This window comes from Mercenaria mercenaria, chromosome 6, assembly GCF_021730395.1.
Source record: "Mercenaria mercenaria strain notata chromosome 6, MADL_Memer_1, whole genome shotgun sequence".
Taxonomy (NCBI): Eukaryota; Metazoa; Mollusca; class Bivalvia; order Venerida; family Veneridae; genus Mercenaria; species Mercenaria mercenaria.
In genome coordinates this window covers 82,099,658-82,121,837 of record NC_069366.1, presented here as the reverse complement: position 1 = coordinate 82,121,837, position 22,180 = coordinate 82,099,658, and the positions used below count along the sequence as shown (strand labels likewise).

Sequence of the window (22,180 nt, the reverse complement as noted above, 5' to 3'; positions counted from 1 at the left end):
CCACCAGTATAATTTGGTGTCTCATTTTTTAGCTGATTTTGCAGTTTGTGTGTTTGACTGAAATTATTTTTCTTGCATCAAACATGACCCCCACTTTTCTTTTGATTTTTAGTTAGCACTGACAATATTCTTCAAGAAAATGTAAGTTACAGGCATTTAAAGTAGGTCCTGATGTGTGCTGCGGTCATTGGAAATAGGTCAATTTTATATAGAATAAAGAACAACAACTATTTAGTGTGTTATGACCTTTAACGGTGCCTACAGAATTAGTATAATGTAACCTACAACTAAATCTTTGTAACGGTGCCGAGATTTCGCAGTCACCGTTTACATTCGTCATTTTCCGTAGGCTCCGAAAATTACCGAACATTCCGTATCCGATGTAAACAATATGGTCGCATTGAAACGTTGAAACTTGTTTTGTGAAATATTTACATAAATTTAAGGGTAAAAGTCATTTAATTTTCATTTGGATAAAGTATTTCGTTTACTTTAAACAACATTTAGATACGAACTTTTTTAAACGTTTAACTGTAGACCTACAGCAAAATTTAGAAGCTGGCCCCAGTTTAAGCAGTTCGAAAAAAATCAGCTTCAGATAGCAATAACCACAGGAAAGATAACTCTTGCAAACCCTTAATTCAGGGTTTCCAAAAAAATGACCACAAAAACTGCAAATTTGTTACTTGTCAAAATCGAAATGATATGAATTATGAATGATAAGAATTTCCTTGCAAAATGTTCTTCAGATAAAGGTAAAGATGTATAAAAATAATAAAAGGATCATAAATATTTACAGTTTACTGGTATCATGATGATAAACCCGGACAGATGATAAAGTCGACCACCTTGCAATCAGTTATTTATAAAATTGAACACACCATCTAATAGTTTCCACTTCCAACACCAACTGGTGTAAACAAAAGCAAAATTGGTAAATATTCTGTATAAACAAATGAGATACATAAATTAGTATAAAAAATATTTATCCAAATTACTGGGGAAGAGGGTGTTTTTATGCGCATGCTCAATGTCGAAACATGAAGACCTGACATTTGTTAACTTTTCATTACTTGATCAGGAATGACTGTTGCAGCTTTTTGGGGAAAGTTTCAATATAATAATACCAAGAAAATTTTGTAAATGACAAAGTGTTCGAATTTATCATCAGTCAACGTTCATACAGTCCCCTTTTTACATACCCCTTTCAGGCCCTCACTTCGTGTGAGTTTGCTTACTTAATAATATGAATTAAGGCACTGCCTAGCATGGGGATTTATCTTTTATATATATACTTACGAAGAAATAATAACACTCAAAAGAAAGTGAAACTTCGCTCTAAACAGTGAAGTTTACATTTAGTGCCATCATACCTTTTACAGCGAATATCATACTTTGCAAAATTTATGGGAAGCCGTGACGGTGACGTCATTCACCGCGTTCTCGCACTGGCTTTAGGATTTTTTGTTTGCAATCCACGTAGAAACTTGACAGCCTTTACACTTCCTTACTGTTTTAAAAGTGTTTTTCAGTTGCATGTACAGTTTTCATTACGAAAAAGAATCATGTTGTGCGGTTTACGAATTTCTGTGACTGATTCGGGGTGCTCGGATGTTCTTGCAGACAACCAGTCTGCATTTTGTACATAAACCGGAACCGGAAAACATCGAAAAAATTGCCACAGAATATGCAGACAACTAAGACGAATAACTATATACGGATGTTACCGTCTCGGGGATTTTCATCCCCTATAAATTTAAATTATGTAAAGTTTTCAGGAAAGGTTAAGCTTTATTTTGATACTGACCATTGATTTCAATTTGCAGAAATAAAAAGTTACAGGTAAAAAACCTCATTTTCTGTTCGGGTTTATCATCAGTACCAGTATCATAATGAAATGTAAAAGAAATCAGGAAAGGTAATAGAACTATTTATAGTTTTTTCTACAAAGACATCCTGACGTCACGATATTATGATGCGATGCACATGAGGTTGAGCGAACAAACTGAATATAATTTGGTTAAAAACTTTAGCAGTATATCACAAAACAACAGATTTTTTTAACGAATGAACAGCATCTTGACACACAACTTATCTATCCCTGACATGGTTTACTGTTCTGCCCCACAGAGTTGGATACTTAAAATATTCTTAATGAGTTGTCCCCCTTTAAATAAGAATGCCATTTGTAAAGAAATAAATGTAAACAATTGTCAAAAACGATGTTTTACCTAGTTATATAAAGTTTAAACACTCGCACAATGTTGCAAATGCATCAAAACAAAGACCTGTAACAGCTTTTTTCAAAATGGTGAGTTTTTAAAGCCGCTGAACTGTCCAGAAGTGTGGCCCCTTCATGCAGTCCCTTTCCGGAATTCAATACATATATCAGTTATGAGTAAATGATGACAATGGCTTTGTAGAATACTATAAATGTTTTATACGCTGTTAAATTTTCATGTAAAACAATGCTTTCTTTCTATGATTTGATGACGTTCGAAACCTGGACCTATACCTTAAAAAGGCATAAAATAAATAGAAAATTTGTTTGTTTCAGTCAAAGAAGTATAAAATACATATTTATTTTTATAGCTCTTTGTTTCAGTGTAAGATCGAAATATATTTCACTCCAGTGGTTTTTTTTCTAGCCAATTTGGGGCCGAAATAGGGCCCATCCCAATGGAAAATAGTATGTTTTTTTCCCAATTTCATGGCTAAAATTCCCAAAGTTAATTATATTTTCTTTTTTTCTAACTCTTTCAAACAAGACTTAAACTGTAAACATTTGAAACACAGACAGTTTGCTAAATTAATGCATAATGGTAAATTATGGCCATTTAATTTCTCTCTTAAATGTGACATTTTAACAAGATATTAGTTTTAACAATTTCCAAATTAGGCATTTTCCAACGCATTTTCCCCAATTGTAAAGGCCCCTGACCCATTCCCAAATTGATGGGAAAAAACACTGCACTCCTGAACACCATAATTTACATTTTCACGAGTGGCACAGCCACTCATGAAAATATTGCATTATAGTGTTCACTTGGTGAAATATATTTTGAGCTTACACTAAAACAAACAAATATTCTCTATGTTTTGGCCCAAACCAGGAAATTTCTTGCCCACACAGGGTTTTCCTTGACGCACATTTTTGTGCGTTTTAGCACACTGATTTTGAAAATGACCCTCAAAATAATTCTGAAAAATTTCATTGGTGGCGCAACTCAACTAGCGGCCGAAATTATGGCGACGCGAATTTTCGTACCCAATATTGTAAGTAAGTACTAATTCACGCGTAGGTACGAAGTAGTAAAGGAAGACTGTGTTCTAGGTTTAATTATCGACTGTGACTCAATGCAGACTTGGAGCGCCGGTATAAATTACAGACTCCGGTACATACCAGATTAACTAAATTTGAACGAAAATATCATAAATGTATATATTTTGTAACCATGGTGATACTAACCCTAACCTTTAGTCAGTATTTTATGCATATTGTACACTAAATGCATGCGGACATGCAAAAATATGCATATTTTTGCCGTGCGCTACAATTGATGATCACTTTTGGGCATGCGCAGAAGACTGCTTCAAGTCTGCAATGAGTTACATCGTTAATTATTGGCTCGATACGACGTCTCTTTATACGGTAAACCATTCAACAAAAATGGTGCATCAACAAAAGATGACGTTTTTCTTGAACTGTCTCGACCGACATTCATATAAAAGTCTGCACACCGAGAGGGTTCTGTAAAAATTAACTGGCTATTTTTTGAAAATGGCAAAATGAAATGCTGGCCGTTTATCAAAACAGTCCTTTTACTATCGAGCTGCGAAAATTCTTCACTTACTCGTCACGAAAGTTCCCTCAGTTACACAGATGCATTCAAAAGGTTGCAATTACTGTCTGATTTAAAAAAAAAAAAAAGTGTAAAAAAAATTAATTTGTAGATGTACATGTATTTCTTTTTGTTCTAAACAGTACATTGCAAGTTAACAAAAACACAGTGTTTTCTATCGGATTTTTTTTTTCATACATGATACAGTATAGATTTCATTAGATCTAGGCCTACCATTTTATTCATATTTTGAAACTGAAAAAAAATGACCCCTTGAAATTGAAAATGACCCCCAAAGTCAAACATTAAGGGGTCATGATGACCCCCTATCAAAATTTGAATCAGAGGGAAAACCCTACCCACAGAATTAAATGATTTCATAATACTGGTAAACTAAATGGTGATTGGAATAATATTATTTTACATAAATAAGTTTTAGGTGAAAGTTTTATACGTACAAATCTGTTTTGATCGTAAACTCTTTAAACATAGGTTTGATAGAAACTTTATACTGAAAGAGGTTTAAGTACCCCTATATTTTTTTAGCCTGTATGTTATTACATCTAACACTTTGTCTTCAGACAGAATGCCTGTAAGCCAACAAGAGAAGCTGTATGGGCTGCCAGGGCCCCAAAACAGTGCTGTTCTGATGGACATCATCAGTAAGTTGAAGCAAGAACTTCATCAGAGTAAAGCAGACAATCACAAATTGGTAGATCAGTTAAACTGTCTCATATCTCTTGTAAAAAGGTAATTCTAAGTTTGTTTAAATTCTATAACATGCAATTATATGTTATTAGTTTTGTATCAGAAAATATGCAGGAGTTCTGCATTGGAGATACTGCACAATTAGGAGTGCAGTATGATTCTGGGAAAGGAAGAGTGCATACATGTACATGTGTTTCAGTGCAGAGCTAATAATCTTTTTATTAGTACATATATAAGTGATATAAATTTGTTATTTAGCACAAGTTTATTTGAAAATATGGACATCAGTGAACTTTTTAAGGTGACACCACACAATAAAATGATATCTGTGACACTCCTGATATGAAATTTGCACATCAGTATGGAAGAATAGTCATGTCTCCTTTCCTGTTTTAATTACACAGAGATTAAAAGTATGTATGTAATAGTCTATGATATTGCAAACTACATTAACTAGAAAGAATGAATAGCTCTTAATAATTAATTACAGTAATGATTACAAATTAAAAAAAAATTCATAAAAATAGTAACTATGTGATTGCTTTGCCAGCATTCTTTCAAGGAAGAAAGGCAGATTTTTAAGCATGACATTCAATGATCTATTTTGACTGCACATTGATTTGTATTTTGAATTGTTACTTATGTTGAGTTTTACCTTATGGAAGCCATCCAGCTGGCTTACAGATGGTTGTAGATTCTACCCAGGTTCCCATCTTGTTGCATTTCACATTAAATTCAGCTTTCTGGCCATTCTGTTCATCAGACGGAACAGCTGCGACATTACCTAAGGAACCTTCTCCCTGACTATACACCGACTTTGTCAAAGCAGCCGCCAGTTACAACTAAGCAGCACTGACATAACTTTCACGCCTTTCTTTCTGCTGTTCATACAAATGCTGTTCATACAAAATGAACATCATAATTTTCAATGGAAAGAATAGGGGAATGTAAATACTGAGTTATGAAGCTGTAAACCTATTAGCATTTTCCATCATTGTTTTTTTTTTTTCAGTTTTGCACGTTATTGATAATATTGCAAACATCAGTGAGAAATACAATGTATTAGAATTAAGTCTTGTGGTTTCCTAGATGTTTTTACTTGATTTCGTTTCAGAGCATGGAGTGGAGAGCAGGGAGCTATTCTTCATCTTGCTAATATTGTTGGTATGTTTTCTTTGCTTTATGTTTATTTCATATTAAATGCATTAAGGAGGTAGTTTACCTTCATATTTGTATGTGCGCATGTCCAACCGGAAGCTAACGTGACGATTTACGACGACGTTTACGACAAACTAGATGTGTCTGTATATTCATTCTTCTGAAAACAAATTTTGAACTTGTCTTCGATCTGATGCTTTATGGTTTAATAATGCAGAAATAATGAATAAATTGCCGCAGAAACGCTTCAAAACAATGTTGCCTTAAAATGACGTCATGACGTAACGTGTCAGTTACCGCGCAAAATTAATAGCTTTTATCTTGAAAGTTCGTAATTCTGTACATTTTCTTTATTTTAACTATTTTCAAATAACCATTATTTGCTGAAATATTTTTTATGAGTCTTTTGCTCTGAATAATAATCAATATTTTGCTTCTTTTATGTAGTTATATTGAAATGTTATGTTGAATGTAAGAAAATGGATGATGGCAACCAATGTTATTTGGAATATAGTTGGGTGAAAGGTTACTTATTACGGCCATTTTCAAATAAAAAGTCTAGCAGTTTGATTTGTAATACCTATTTTTCAGATTCCATTGATAATTTGTTACTTACATACTAAAACTAAGATCTAAAATTGTTCAAATTTCAGTAGAAAATTGTGGTTTCTTGAATTGAATTGATGTTACCATGGAAACGAAGCCCGTGACCTATGTATCTAAATGTAAAATTCAAAAGCGTTGACACTGGTCTATTTAAGAAACACAGCTTCGGCTTTTTATTTTCATTTCAACAATATCCATGAGAATAATAGCAGCACGCTGAACGGTTTTTTCCATGAAAAATGGCAGACGACGGGTACTGCTGTACGTATTCTAAGCTGTGAAATTTGTTTGAATAAATGCAAATAACACGAAAATGTAACCTACGTTAGAAATAATATGTTTTAAAGCTACATCACCTAGAAAGATAATCTTATTCAATATTTGTTTTAAGAAATTACGACAAACAGCAAGATATAAGCTATTATAAACATCTCTGTTGCCATGGTTACTTTAAAATTTAAGAAAAGTAGGGTACCATGTAAAGTGCTTGGTATTTTGCTAATAATATTACCCAAATATTTCATGTTGGTCATTAACAGAATGGCACTGAAGCCGTCGAAAACCCCTATTGTTATACATAGTTGTTTAAAAATGAGAGAAAATGCGTTACCATGAAAACACAAGCCCCGCGACATATACATTTTAAGCTTATATTAGAAAGATAACGTGCATACCAATAAAATTATTAATTATGCAGACTTCTACGGATATCAATGAAACTAAAATGCACTGAAAAACGTTAAATATTCGTATTTTCCTTCTTCTTTCAATATGAAATACCTTCGGAGGGTCATGTTCTTCAAACCTGGATAAAAATTGAACTTGAAGGGTCAGAGACAAACGAAATTGAGATTGTAGCAGTTAAAACTTCATATTACACGAAATACAAAAACATGCTGCAGTTCAACTAATTTGAATTTACCCTTGTAACAAGGTAACCTACCTCCTTAATCATAATACTTTATATCCAGTTATCAGTGTACTGTAAATGGCTGTGTTAAATTATCTCTTTTATAATTGGATTTTTATCTGAAGTTCTATGACTTTGTAATGATTATATCCCTATGAAATACTATTGAAAGATAGAGTTTAAAACCTGTTATAATGAGGAGAGAGGACTGAGAATTTTTGTCACCCCTTCCCCCTCATCAAAGAAGCAAGGGCACAATGTTTTGCCAAATTTCGTGTGTCTGCTCATTGACTATTTGGTTTCTGTATAAAAACTAGTGAATCTTTGAATTTGCAGCCATCAAACTTCATGACTGATTGAATGTGGTCAGAAGATAAATGCTACTTTTTGGGGAGTCAAGAGGTAGAGAATGCTTTTGCCTATGGTCTTCTTGCTTAATGGGATGGTTGCATGTCTGGTCAAAAGATGACCTATTGTATTGGAGTTCATTAGATAAAGGTCACAGTGTCCTTGAATATGAAAATTGTTTGAAATTATTTACTGGAGAGGAAAGTATGTAAAATGTCAAGATCAAAGTAAATTTGAGACTGGAAATGGTTTCCAATGAACATTATTAGCTCATCTGATTTTTTGAAAAAAAATGATGAGTTATTGTCATCACTTGAGCGGTTGTCGGCGTCGGCGTCGGCGTCTGCGTCGGCGTTGCCTGGTTAAGTTTTATGTTTAGGTCAGCTTTTCTCCTAAACTATCAAAGCTATTGCTTTGAAACTTGGAATACTTGTTCACCATCATAAGCTGACCCTGTATAGCAAGAAACATAACTCCATCTTGCTTTTTGCAAGATTTATGGCCCCTTTTGTACTTAGAAAATGTCAGATTTCTTGGTTAAGTTTTATGTTTAGGTCAACTTTTCTCCCAAACTGTCAAAGCTATTGCTTTGAAACTTGGAATACTTGTTCACCATCATAAGCTGACCCTGTACAGCAAGAAACATAACTCCATCTTGCTTTTTGCAAGATTTATTGCCCCTTTTGGACTTAGAAAATCAGTTTTCTTGGTTAAGTTTTATGTTTAGGTCAGCTTTTATCCTAAACTATCAAAGCTATTGCTTTAAAACTTGCAACACTTGTTCACCATCATAAGTTGACCCTGTACAGCAAGAAACATAACTCCATCCTGCTTTTTGCAAGATTTATGGCCCCTTTTGGACTTAGAAAATATCAGATTTCTTGGTTAAGTTTTATGTTTAGGTCAACTTTTTCTCTTAAACTATTAAAGCTATTGCTTTGAAACTTGCAACACTTGTTCACCATCATAAGCTGACCCTGTACAGCAAGCAGCGTAACTCCATCCTGATTTTTGCAATAATTATTGCCCCTTTTGGACTTAGAAAATCATTTTCTTGGTTGAGTATTATGTTTAAGTCAACTTTTCTCATAAACTATCAAAGCTATTGCTTTAAAACTTGCAACAGTTTTTCACCATCATAAGTGGACACTGTACATCAAGAAACATAACTCTATCCTGCTTTTTGCAAGAATGATAGCCCTTTTTAGACTTAGAAAATCATGGGTAGGACAATATTTCTATTACACAAAAAAAATCAGATGAGCGTCAGCACCCGCAAGGCGGTGCTCTTGTATTAACTTAAAAGCACTGGGGCCTTTAGCCTTAAAACAAAGGATGATTAATTGCCTGTGGTTGGTAAGTGACATCATATTTTTTTGGCCAGAAATAAAGGTCGCAATGACATTTAGGCTGAAAATGGTTGAGTAGAGATTCCTTGAGCCTACAGCCCCAGATTTTACAGGATGTTATCCTTTGGTCAGTAGATGAAACCCATATTGTCATTGGGTCAATAGTTGAAAGGGCAAGGTCAAAGCATACCTGACACACCCAGATCTATGCAGGCAGTCATGAAGTGGGGACAGAGGTATTAGCTTTACAAACAGCTCTTGTTGAAACTACAATGTATAAGATTGCAGTTTTTAATTAACAAAGTTGAATGGTTATAAGTTCATTATAAATTTACTCTTCTTTAGGTATGGAGGCTCCAAAGTTTGAATCTCATGATGTCAACAGAAACACTCCAGTTGCTGATAAGGTATGCAACCTTGGATGTAATGTTAAGGAATAGTATTTAAAGACCGTCAGTCAAATCCTACCATTCATGTATATTTTTTTTAGAGGGAGATTTTCTGTTTTCCTTGAGATCTTCTGTAGTTTCCAATTTTTTAGCTAAAATAATCTGTCTTATTTCTTTTGTTAAAGAAAAAAGGCTTTTTTGTCATTTCAACTCTGTCTGATTTGGTTACTTTCTTTGTTTAGGTACAGTTTTTTTATACTTTTCTTTAAACATATATGAACTATTGCTTTGATGAGTAATTAAGCCATGGGCCATAACTCTTTCTTTCAGGTGTTGGCAACCACACATTCTCTGTTTTTTCTATGACATTAATCTATGATACCTTTTAGCATTATTATTAGACTGAGCTTTTTTTTCTTTTTACATTGTTATTAGACAGGGCCTGTCTTTTTTATGCTTTTGTACTAAGTTATCTACATCTAAGTTTGTTTTTTATCAATGGCAGAAAATACTAAATTGAATATTGTTTATTTTACCAGTAGATCTAGTGTACATTTTATACATATCATTCAATCATGTTAATGAGGTACAGAAGCAAAATTTTGATATTTTATTGAAAAACAGTTCTACCTGTATTAGGCAGCCAGCCAAGGGAGAGACACAGTGTGGCTGCTTTATAGGCAGGTTGCAGCTTAAGACAAACTAAAAATATAACAAAAATCAGTTTGGAAAGTCAGCTGACTGTTTAATGCAGGTGACTGCTGAATACAGGTAGCCAGTAAGACAAGTTTATTATGTCTCCCACCACATAGTGGTGTGGGAGACATATTGATTTACTCCTATCTGTGTGTAGTCTGTCAGTCACAAATCTTGTCCGCACTCTAATACAAAAATTTCTCATCAGATCTTCACCAAACTTGAACATAATATGTTTGACAATAAATCCTGGGCCAAGTTCGATAACTAGCCAAATCGGCCCAGGTACTTCGGAATTATGGCCCATGAATTACCGAAAATCGGCCTTTTTACTCTTGTCCGCGCTCTAAGTCGAACATTTCTTATCCGATCTTCATCAAACTTGAACAAAATGTGTTTGACCATAAGTCCTCAGCCAAGTTTGATAACTAGCCAAATCGCCCAAGGCACTTCAGAATTATGGCCCTTGAATTACCCAAAATCAGCCTTTTTACTCTTCAAAGGTGTATTTGTAGTGAGTAAACAGTATATAAAGATTGACTTACTATTTAGATGATAAGGCAGTTGTGGGAGACATGAGCTTTTCTCAAAAGCAGCTCTAGTTTGTATATGTTTATATATAGAAATATATTATGTATGTCATGTAGACACGAGCTGTGAAGAACTGGGAGAGGTTTGCTGTCAAGCTACTTGAGCGTGAATATGCCGCAATACAAGAAGAAATTCGGGAGAGGCAGAGATTACATATACAGGTAAAAAAGGCTGGAAGTGTGATGTTACTGTGCCAAAAATCATTGCACATCATAGAAAATAATTTTGTAACAGCGTCAAATGTAATTGTTGCATGCAAAAAATGAATAATATATGCATTTTTTGTCAGTGTGCTAGTAATATTGAAGTAATATAATATCTAAAACTTAAAAGTGATTGTAAAGAGAAATAAGATCATTGTTTGAAGTTCAGATGCTATGTATAATGATATGCATTTGAAGTTTAAACTATGGTTTAATTAGCTCTACTTTTTAAGGAAGGCTATTGTTCTCTGCTTAACCCTTAAAAGGGGGGCTTACCAAAAAGATACTGACCAACGAACACTCCAACAATGGTGAACAGTGCAGATATTAATCAGACTGCATGGATGTGCAGGCTGATCATAATCTACACTGGTTGCAAAGGCAGAATCAATTGTGTCCAGCATGATAAAGGTTAATGGAGCTTCATCAAGCTTGGTTAGAAACATTATTGTAATGGCCTCCCTCAAAATGGGTGCACTTTGCCCCTTGTCAGGTCTTTTAAAGCTAGAAATAGAAATACCTTTAAACAAGTTCTCATGAACTGCTAGATAGATATTCATCACACTTGGTTGGTAACATCATTATTTATCAGGTCTTCTTTTCATTTTGTTCATTGGGGTCAATAAGCCCCTTTTTGGGTCACTAGAGCTAAGTAATAGAAATATTTTAGAATAACTTCTTCTCATGAAGTGGTTAATAGATTTTCATTTATCTTTGTCTATAGCATTCTTATAAAAATAGAAATATCTTTTTATGACTTTTTCCAGCTGATCTTCGTTAAAGTTGATTTGTGGCGTCCTTGGAATATCCTCCAAGATTTAGTTCATTCGAATGGGGGCACTTGCCATGTTTTATGTTTTTAATACCAAACACAATTGTTAGCATTCATGACTCAGTGTGTTACACCAATATTTAAGGTTGAATAGTCAATGTCAGTTCTTGGGGCTACTATGGCCCTCGTGTTTTAGGTTTTGATCATTGCATTTCTAATGTAATTACTATGATTCAACTATATGTTATATATTTAGATTTCAGAACTGTCAAAGTTTGAGAGGACATCAATTTTACCAAAACAAGATTGCTTATGTCACGTTAAAGCAATTATACCTTTTAATTTCTTTAATTGGGAAATTTAAGCTTATAGAGTTACTATTTTTTTTTTTTTTTTTTTTTGGCAACTTTTTATGATAATCTAAATATACTGATTAGAAAATCTATTTTTGTCAAAATATATCGTCAGTGACATATTTGCCATGATATTTATTTGAAAATTAATCCAGAATACAAGGTGTCTTGCAATAAATCAATTATATAAACATTCAACCGCAAATTTATAAGACAAAACTTAAACTTTGTCACATATATGATACAATGTAAATGAAAAACCTGAAGCCCTAAGGCTGCAAAATGTAATATATTTGTAACTGATTTAAGTAAATATTTTATTGACTGAACTTTTATATAAAACAAATATAGTATAAGGTTACACTGTTAACGTGTTTTGAAATTGACCAGTGGTAAAGTTCTATTCTCACGTGATTTCATTACTGCAGAGCCGTATTTCTTTGTCTTTTTACAAGTCTCTTGCAGGTCATGATTTTACAATAATATTATGCTTTTATGAATTTTCTGAATTTTAAAGTCTTCTGCAAGTATCTGACTTCTTAACTTTCCACAATGAACAAAAAGAGAAAGCTTTTAATTTTGCTTAACCTCACACACCTTTCTAGTATTTAGTTGGTGAAAAGGTGGTCACATGATGACCCCTATATTTCTGCAAAGGGTCAGTAGATTTTCTTTTCGGGTTAGGCTGAAAATAAGTGACGGATAAGGCAAATCAATTACTGGGTTTGTTAGTGACCTTCTATGGAAATAATATTGGGTCAGTATGTTAAATACTTTGACTCAGCACATGCCTGGCCCCCAGTTTATCATACCGACCCCACATATTTCTGCAGAGGACAGCTAACAAAACCAATAGTTGGGACTGAACACTAAGCTGTATTCTTGCTTCAGATTAGAGTGAATCAATAAGAAGTAATAGAGTCTTATCTTTTAGAAATATGAAAAATTCAATTTTGTTTGATTTTTTTTTTCAGAATCGTCAGCTATATATAAATGATGTCATTGAGGATCATAAGCAGGAGATGTCGAAATTTCATCTGCACAAGAAAAGTGCAACCAATGTGGAAGATGTTGACAAACAGTTCCTTAAAATTTACAATACACAGGTAGAATGTATTCTTTTGTGAATGTAAACACATTTTATAATTTTCAAAAAAAATGGGTTTCATTTTGTTTTTATTAAAGGTTTAAAATATCACTTAGTGTGTGTTAATTTTTGTAATTTTGCTGTTGCAAAAACATACATAATTAAATTGTAGAAGACAAATAAAATTCTTATTAATTCTATTCTTTAGAATTTAAAATTCAGAGTTTTAAATTAAACAATTCAGTCATAATTTGACTGAAACCACAAAACGTCATGCCAATGCAATTAAATGATTTCATAAGTTGATAATGTCATTGACAAAATGTAAATTACTTTAAACAGAGTTATTTATACATTAAGTTTTAAAATGCTGTTAAATTAGTGAAAAGGTAAGCTTTTAAATCAGGTAACATGATCAAAAAAAGGAGCTGATTTTAAGCTTGACTATTTGAAGAATAGGTAGAGCTATTGCATACACTAGTTTGATCTGTCCCTGTCCTTGTCTGTGCATGTATCCTGAAATGGTTAAAGTTTGTATGTAAACTGGTATCTAAATAACTGCTGGTGGGAATGGGTTGAAACTTCACACAGTTGTTCACCCACATAATCAACCTTGCAATGCATAGTTTCCATTACTATTTTCCTTTTGTACAAAATTATGCCCCAGGTTTTACCAAGCACATGTTCAAGAAATAGATATTTCTGTTGTTTTTTTTCGTTTGGGAAAAACCTTATCTGAAGATTATAACATGACATCTTTGTTATTAAGTTCTAACCATATTATGGCATCATGGTGATCTATGATGTAATACATGTATTCCTGTGAATGACAGCTGTTTTCCCAACCTCTGGACAAAATGGATAAAAATCCTTGCTAATGTTCTGTTTCTCATTATACAGTTGGGTAGGGAAAACTTTGTGTCAGACAGACATGTAAGATCTTTATACCTCGATTTAGCAAGGACGTTGTCCGCTGCTTGTTGATAACCAGCTAATTTTAGTAAAGTATCAAGGGATGCTGGCTAGAGTTCTTTGACTGCTATATATATAACAAAACCATGTTCAAAGGGATATAACTGGACAAACACAATGTATGCTGTTCTAATTTCAGACCAAGGATCCCAGAAGAGTTAGGTCAGCTAAGCCTTTCAGACCGAGATCAGGATACAGGGGCCAGCTATCTCACGCAGCAGCAATGGCCGAAAGGGCAGAGGTCAGGGTTGAAGACTTACTGAGTCAACAGGGTCCACAAGGCATGAATGGTGGAGGCGGAGATATGAACAGCAATGCTGTGAGTGCTTATCAAATATTGCATTTATTTAGTCAACTAAAGTTGATATAAAGAAAGCTGTCCCTGAGAAATACGAAATAGTACTTCATGTAGCCTTCTTGGAGGCTTGCATTAAGCTTTTACATGCGATAAGATATAAAAAGGATTGTTGGTATTACCGGTTGCTATATTTGTAAACTTTTATAAGATATGACATTAAAGAGTAAATATTATTTTGTCCTCTAAGAATTTCTAGCACTTGTTAAGCCTAAAGATGGCTAAAAACACTTGTTGTAGTAAATGCTGTAAATAATGGTTAATCGGATAAAGTGGATCTTCCTTATGCTTGAGTTAAGGAAATCTTGTAGTTGAGATTTTGTGCTAAAGCGTGTTTCTGTCAGTTTTTTAGACATGTCTCAGAGGATGGTATAAGTTTAACAGCTGGTAGGGTAGATTTATTTTCACACCATTTCTACATCTTTATATAACTAATTATCCATTATTGAGAACGTACTGTGAAATCATTTAATTTCATGGGCATGAAATTTAGTGGTTTTGGTCAAATGGCAATTTCGTGGGGATCTGAATTCGTTGATTTCAACTTTTGAACATAAAATGAATGGGAATTTTACTTGTTTGTTGGGATTAAATTTCGTGGATTGACTCAACCACAAAATCCACGAAAATTAGTCCCCCATGAATATTAATGATTTCACAGTACTACATTCCCATTACAGTGATGCCATGTAGCAATGACATCATAAAACTATGATGTCTTCAGGTGGAAATGTTGATTATTGCTAAATACCACTTTGTGTTTAATAAAAAAAGCAACAGTATTACCAATGATATTAAAATAAATATTCACACTTGTGTTTATTTATAGGCTTTTGGAGCACTGTACAAGTTTGACACCAGTGAAAATCAGAGACAATTTTACCGACCCAGAGAGCATTTTGATGATGCTAACAGATATAGACAAGTAAGACAAAAACACTAAGTGCTTTGATATAGGTGCTTTAATAGTGGTTTAATAAAATGTGTTCTTAACAACAGAATTTTAATAAAAAAAAGCATCAAAATCAAACTGAAATAATTATTCTGCCTGTCTAAGATCTAAGGCTTTCGAACTATAGGAGGAAACAAGGACAAATTCTCACATTTGATAATTTCACATAGCTTAGTTCTTCAATTTTCCATGCTAATTAGTTATTATTATGTTGGGAAGTACCCAAATCAATTTCTAGTCATGATCTATCTTTAATGTGAAAGGCAAGAAAATGTTCTGTAAACACTTAGTTTCTCATTCCATGCTGTCCATCTTTGTTTGAAGTCTGAAATTTACATCATATTTGAAGAAACACTGAAATCAGTTTGCAACAGCTTTATTTTAAGTATATTTATATTGTTAATTTTTGTTGAGCTAATGTATGCGAATATTCCTGCAAAGTTTCAATACATTATTTGCTAACATAAAGTGATGGATTTAGTTTTTAGCTCGTCTGATTTTTGAAAAAAAATCTACGAGGTATTGTCATCACTTGATCTTTGGCATCAGACACTGTAAGAGCAACTGGTTTGAAACTTTGCACACTTGTTTATCATCATTAAGGGACTATGTATGCTAATACTCATAACTCTGATATGCATTTTGTCAGAATTATAACCCTTTTTGTACTTAGAAAATTTTAGTTTATTGGTTAAAGTTTTTGTTTAGGTCAACTTTTCTCAAAAACTATAAGAGCTACAGCTTTAAAACTTTGCACACCTGTTTCTCATCATTAGTGGACAATGTAGGTCAAGAACCATAACTCTAACTTGCATTTTGTCAGAATTATGGCCCTTTTTGTACTTAGAAAATCTGAAGTATAACTGAAGACTTTTCTTACATATTGTCCAGCACTTGCAGACCAGCGATGGCACCTGTAGGTGGTGCTCTTGTTTAAAGTTTGATATCTATATTTCAATTGAAAAATATATCAAGGTGTCAGATCTGTTTAATAGTTATGTAAATGTTTATGTATTGAATATATTTTCAGAATAACTTGTTTGACCCAGATGTTATATTTAGTCCAGAGTTATTAGCTCCACAACGAGAGACTAAAGGCAGACCACACAGTGCTACCAGTTCACTAATGGGTTCTGGGATAAATCTAAGAAATAGGCCAAAATCTGCTTCAACAGGTAATTCTATAAAACATACAGAAGATGAGAATTCATACTTCTATGTGTAAAGCAACATTTTGTGAGTTTAGACTACGCCTTTGATCATAGAAAAGAAAATTCTTCTGAAAAAAAGTCAGTGTGCCTCTAATACTATAAAGCCAAGCAGATTTTTAGAAGGTGTTGTATTTCTATATGGCTAGATTATTTTTATTAACCCTTACCCTGCTAAATTTCTGTATTGAACTCGTCCATCTTTCAATTTGGATAGAACCATTAACTGTTAGAAGGGCATACTGACTGAATTACAAACAGTGCAGATCTTGATAAGACTGCACGGATGTGCAGGCTGATCCTGATCTACACTGGTCGCAAAAGAAGAATCAATCATGTCCAGCATCATAAGGGTTAAGCATAAGCATATAGTATGTAATTTTGGCAAGATCTATACTTACAAATCAAGTTTATATATTGTATGAATTATAATCAAATCTTGAATATATATATGTTGTATAGTTTTCCACTGTTAATTTTGCAGTGTTCATGACTGAAGCAAAACCAGAAAGGCCATTAAAATATGAAACTACGCGTCCAACGTCTGGTAAAAAACCTCGGCCTGGCAGTGGCACTGCCTCAATTAGAGGGCGACGTCACTCAGCTCCAGCAAGAAGACCAGCACCAACATTAATAAACAGGAAGGAACTTCACAATAGAGCTGGACTGGATCACAATAATGAACCAGAAAATGATGAAAATGAACCAGAATTACAGAATTTTGAAAGCCAGTCTGCAAATAACAGTTTGAATAACAGCAACTGTAGTGACGAACACAATGGAGATGGTGATAATGTTGTTAAAGAAAAACCTCCTTTGAAGGTCAAGGTCAAGAAAGGTCATCCTATGGATAAGTTTGTTGAAGATCTGAGACATGTTAGTGAAATGGAGTTAGATTTTAAGAATTCAACATTACAACTGCAAAAGAAACTTGGCCTTGACGGCAGTGGTTTTATTTATTAAATGACTTTTGTTAATATTTTAAGGTTATTGTTCATGTTTGTAGTTAAATTTTATTTACAAGTTCGAATTTGATTTAATTGAATATGTAATGAGAAAGTTCAATTATAAGCTTAGGCACAAGATTGATTTTAAATAACGAGATTTTTTTGGAACTTAGTAACAGTTCATAGAATTTAGATGTTAAAATATTTACCACATTTGTAAAAATGAAATGTACAGGGAAGTGTTCCGAAAATCATAAGAAATTTACCAAAAATGTGTAGAAGTAATTTTAAGGTGATTTTATGACAGAACATGACATGCTTCACAAAAAAAAATTGTACTTAAGAAATATTGGAAACAATGTAATTGTTATCAGTTTATCTAACTATGGTTTAGTAGCCAAGTGAAATGTTTGAACATCAAAGTTATCCAGAATTTCTTTGTTGTTAGCATTCAGCATGTCTGTCTTACATTATCATAATTTTGAATGGGACTGTGTTTATATGACCCATTTCTTCTGTTACATTTTCCCATGATTCTGCTGGATTGTCACTTACCACCATCTAAACTGTCAATGGATTGTGATTAGTTCTGTCGGGAATTATGTCTCCCACCACACAGTGGTGTGGGAGACATATTGATTTACTCCTCTGTGTGTGTCTGTCTGTGTGTCAGTCTGTCACAAAGCTTGTCCGCACTCTTAAGTCGAACATTTAATTCTCATCCAAACTTCACCAGACTTGAACAAAATGTGTTTGACAACAAGTCCTCGGCCAAGTTTGATAATGAGCTAAATTGGCCCAGGCACTTCAGAATTATGGCCCTTGAACATAATTACCGGTACAGAGTTGTAGACCAGTTACTCCAACAATACCAATAGGCCGCAAACAGTATACAAAGGCAGACTTACTATTTAGATGATTAGGCAGTTGTTGGAGACATGCGCTTTTCTCAAAAGCACCTCTAGTTTTTAATTAATCTAATCTTAAAATTTGTAATAGTGAGTTTAACTTTAGCTTACAAACATTCATAACTACCTTAACTGAAATGTATTTTTCAGAACTTTAACACATGTAAATTTACTTAATTGGTCCATTATGATGAACATTCTTTTGCTCCTTAAAGTTTGAATAATTGTTATAAAATAAATAGGCATTGTCTTTTTGTTTCTGTTAAAATTTCAAAACACAGTAGTTCATATATATGCTAGTTTCTTTAGTGTCAAAGTCTTGCTTCTAGTCATAGATAGTACTTCAGAGATATATACTGTGTTTTGCTGTAGAGAAGTTTTTGCTGAATTACATGTTATCTTATTTTATTGTACATTTGATATTTAACATTTTTTGTCTTTTATGTACATGTATTAATGTTTATTGTTTTTCAATGACACAAAGGGACATGTCTCCAGATTCATGTCATTTTTTAACTCTTAATTCTGCTAGCCAAAATCCTATAATGAACTTGTCCATCTATCAACTTGGACAGTACCATTAACTGTTAAATGGGGTGCTTCTTAAAAAGATACTGGCTGTTTGATGAACAGTACAGATCTTGATCAGACTGCACAGATGTACAGGCTGATCATGATCTATACACTGGTCGTAAAGGCAGAATCCATCGTGTCCAGCATGATAAGGGTTAAAAATTTGAAGAAAAAAGAATTTTTATTTATAAAACGCTAGTGTTGTCAGATAGAGATTCTTTAAACTTTAGCCTGATATATTTCTAAAATGGACTAGTCCATCATTCAATTTGGATAGTACCATTTATTATTCCAAGGGGTGTTCACTGAAAATTTACTGACTGGATAGTGAACAGTGCAGACCATGATCAGCCGGCATGGACGTGCAGGTTGATCTTGGTCTGCACTGGTCACTATAAGGAAGAATCACTTGCCGGCAGCAGGCTAAGGGTTAAAAAGTTATCTAGCATGTAAGTTACACAGTCAAATTTTAATTTTAAAATATAGGTAGTTACATGTAACTGCACTTGATACTGTACCCTTAGATATCAACTTGAATGTCAATTAACTGATACTGTCCTATGATTTTTTTTACTTCATGAACATTGTTTATAAAGAATTGATTATGTGATGTAGATCTGGAAGCATGCTTCCCCCTTTTAATGTAAGGGTATAATATAATGATGGTATAAGTAGGCTTTTCAACTAAATCATTCAAGAGAAGTACTAAAGGGACTAATGTCATGAGGATAATGACGTAGAGTTACCAGTAAATGTGAAAATACCATATCTTTCCTTATCAATGTCCTTGTCTCATATTCATTGCATTCTGAAAAAAAGGGGGATGTTTAGTGAGTCCCTAGAAATTGTGGTGTTTTTACATTGTTTTTGTAAATATAAACTATACTGCAACTTCTAATCAAGGAAGTTAAAAAGTTACAGTATTACCATACTTCTGGCATTCATTTATGACCTAAATTAACTTAACCCTTATCATGCTAAATTTCTATAATGAACTTGTCCATTTTTCAATTTGGACAGTACCATTAACTGTTAAAAGGGGTGCATACCAAAATGATACTGACTGAATGGCATGGATGTGCAGGTTGATCATGATCTGCACTAGTCACAAAGGCAAAATCAGTCATATCCAGCATTGTAAGGGTTAAGAAACACATAATTGAGCCGTGCCATGAGAAAATCAACATAGTGGGTTTGCGACCAGCATGGATCCAGACTAGCCTGCACATCCACGCAGTCTGGTCAGGATCCATGCTGTTCGCTTTTAAAGCCTATTGCAAGTAGAGAACCTGTTAGTGAACAGCATGGATCCTGACCAGACTGCGCGGATGCGCAGGCTGGTCTGGATCCATGCTGGTCGCAAAGCCACTATGTTGATTTTCTCATGGCACAGCTCATATTTTCTTGGGAAATTGGAGATAGGAACTGTTTATTAGGGGGTAGAAGTTAAGAGTATGTATGGTATTGAATTATTTTGCCAAATAGAATAATGCAGATTAAGTGCCAAACTACTTTAAGTATTAAGTGAGGAATGTTAAGTCTACTTGGAATTATTACATATGTTTTTTTTTTACTTATATGAAGTCATCTTCAAAGAAGGTGTTCTTTAGAAAGTAAAGTATGATCTTAGCCATCTGATGTGATGTTATAACATATGAAAGATAATAGGGAGTTATATCTTTATCTTTATGTTTCTTACGTATTCTTATGTTTGTGTGTAGGACTTTTTAACGATTTATTTCTGAAAGAACTTAATGATAAATATGGTGTCAGACTTTAGAACATTGCAATTTTCATTGTATTTTGACTTGTAAAACACTTGTTTAACCTTATTTTGCCATTCAAAACCATAATGTTATACCTCTAAAGATGCCGCACATTTGATTTATCAGACAATTTTTAGAAGACATACTAACTATTATGTTTTAAGGACTTTCTACTCCTATGTGTACATGTATATACATACAAAATATAGAAATATCAAGGTGTCTGTTGTGAACTTATCAGTTTGTAAATGTGGTGTTTTAAGAAAGGTTCTACATCTACATAGAGACTTACCCTATACTCTCGTTACTCAAGGGAAACAGCCTGTGTACCAAATGAAAATTGTTGGGTGAACACTATTTCTCAATATTAACCTTGTCATGTTATTTCAGTGCAATGGAAAGTTTATGTACACAGTGTTACCTGCAAACAGACCACAAATCATTTTATTTGACTTTCTCATATTTCTAGGTATTTAATTGTCTCTGATTTTACACATATGATATAGGCAGCAGAGATTTTTCTCTTTCCATGAGTAGCTTTGTCAACATATTTCAACTTGTGAAATTCTGCTGGTTTAAACTTTAAATTTAAAAGATCATCTGCTGATAAATTTCACTTAAGAAAATGTCATTGTTTTCACAGAGCATTTCTATACTTGTGAACAATCAGACAAAGTAAAGATCTATGAAAATAGATAATACAACTGAACTTGTATCTAAAGAACATGTTTTAAAGAGCCAAAAGGGATTTTATTGGCTTCAGTCTGAATGTTTAGATATACACTGAGGTCAGTTCTGATGATCACCACTGATATCCTGGGTTCTTCTCTAGTAAATCAATGTATGAGCCGTGCCATGGGAAAACCAACATAGTGGGTTTGCGACCAGCATGGATTTAGACCAGCCTGCGCATCCGCGCAGTCTGGCCAGGATCCATGCTGTTCGCTAACAGTTTCTCCAATTCCAATAGGCTTTAAAAGCGAACAGCATGGATCCTGACCAGACTGCGCGGATGCGCAGGCTGGTCTGGATCCATGCTGGTCGCAAACCCACTATGTTGGTTTTCCCATGGCACGGCTCAATTATTTGGTCAAGACAGAAAAAAGAAATTATTTATTGCTTGATGTTTTATTAGTTAGGGCTTTAGTATCGTTACTCCATAGTATGTTGTTGTTGATACATTTTAACTGTGCATAATAAACTATTAAGTATTAATATACCATAGTCCTAGAAAATAAAATCTAATATATAAATGTTGTTGAAGTTGTTTTTAGTTTTACTGTTCAAAGAATAGATACAGCTTTTGTCAGCATCTACATCAGTGTGTGTGCCATCATCCCGATTGATTAGGTCTTGTACATCAGCTGGTTTCTCAGTAACCACTTATGGGAATTATTAAAAGTAACCCATATAAGGCGGCATTTGCTTCAGAAAATGGCTTATTGGTTATTACTTTTAACATAAATAGATATAGGACATTTTAAAGT

General features: G+C 33.6%; 1 protein-coding gene across 3 annotated transcripts; it reads left to right on the top strand.

The window, feature by feature from the left end:
* Positions 1 to 353: 353 nt before the first annotated feature.
* Positions 354 to 20,915, top strand: LOC123548399 (uncharacterized). Of its 3 annotated transcripts, none has more exons than XM_045335609.2 (10): positions 354 to 447; positions 4,424 to 4,592; positions 5,665 to 5,714; positions 9,267 to 9,328; positions 10,654 to 10,758; positions 12,900 to 13,031; positions 14,124 to 14,303; positions 15,169 to 15,264; positions 16,322 to 16,466; positions 16,984 to 20,915. In XM_045335609.2, exons 2-10 carry the CDS (start codon positions 4,429 to 4,431, stop codon positions 17,460 to 17,462), a joined length of 1,413 nt encoding a protein of 470 aa, XP_045191544.1. In that variant the 5' UTR covers positions 354 to 447; positions 4,424 to 4,428; the 3' UTR covers positions 17,463 to 20,915. The 3 variants fall into 3 exon arrangements, with proteins under 3 accessions (XP_045191544.1, XP_045191546.1, XP_045191543.1); XM_045335611.2 differs by having other exon boundaries at positions 364 to 447; positions 4,428 to 4,592; XM_045335608.2 differs by lacking the exon at positions 354 to 447 and adding an exon at positions 557 to 755.
* Positions 20,916 to 22,180: the final 1,265 nt, after the last annotated feature.

Excerpts from the sequence above, each read along its gene's own strand:
- LOC123548399 (XM_045335608.2), top strand. The coding sequence starts at position 713 with ATGAATGATAAGAATTTCCTTGCAAAATGTTCTTCAGATAAAG. Across the intron at positions 13,032-14,123 it reads TTAAAATTTACAATACACAG|ACCAAGGATCCCAGAAGAGT; the intron begins GTAGAATGTATT and ends TTCTAATTTCAG. Across the intron at positions 15,265-16,321 it reads ATGCTAACAGATATAGACAA|AATAACTTGTTTGACCCAGA; the intron begins GTAAGACAAAAA and ends ATATATTTTCAG.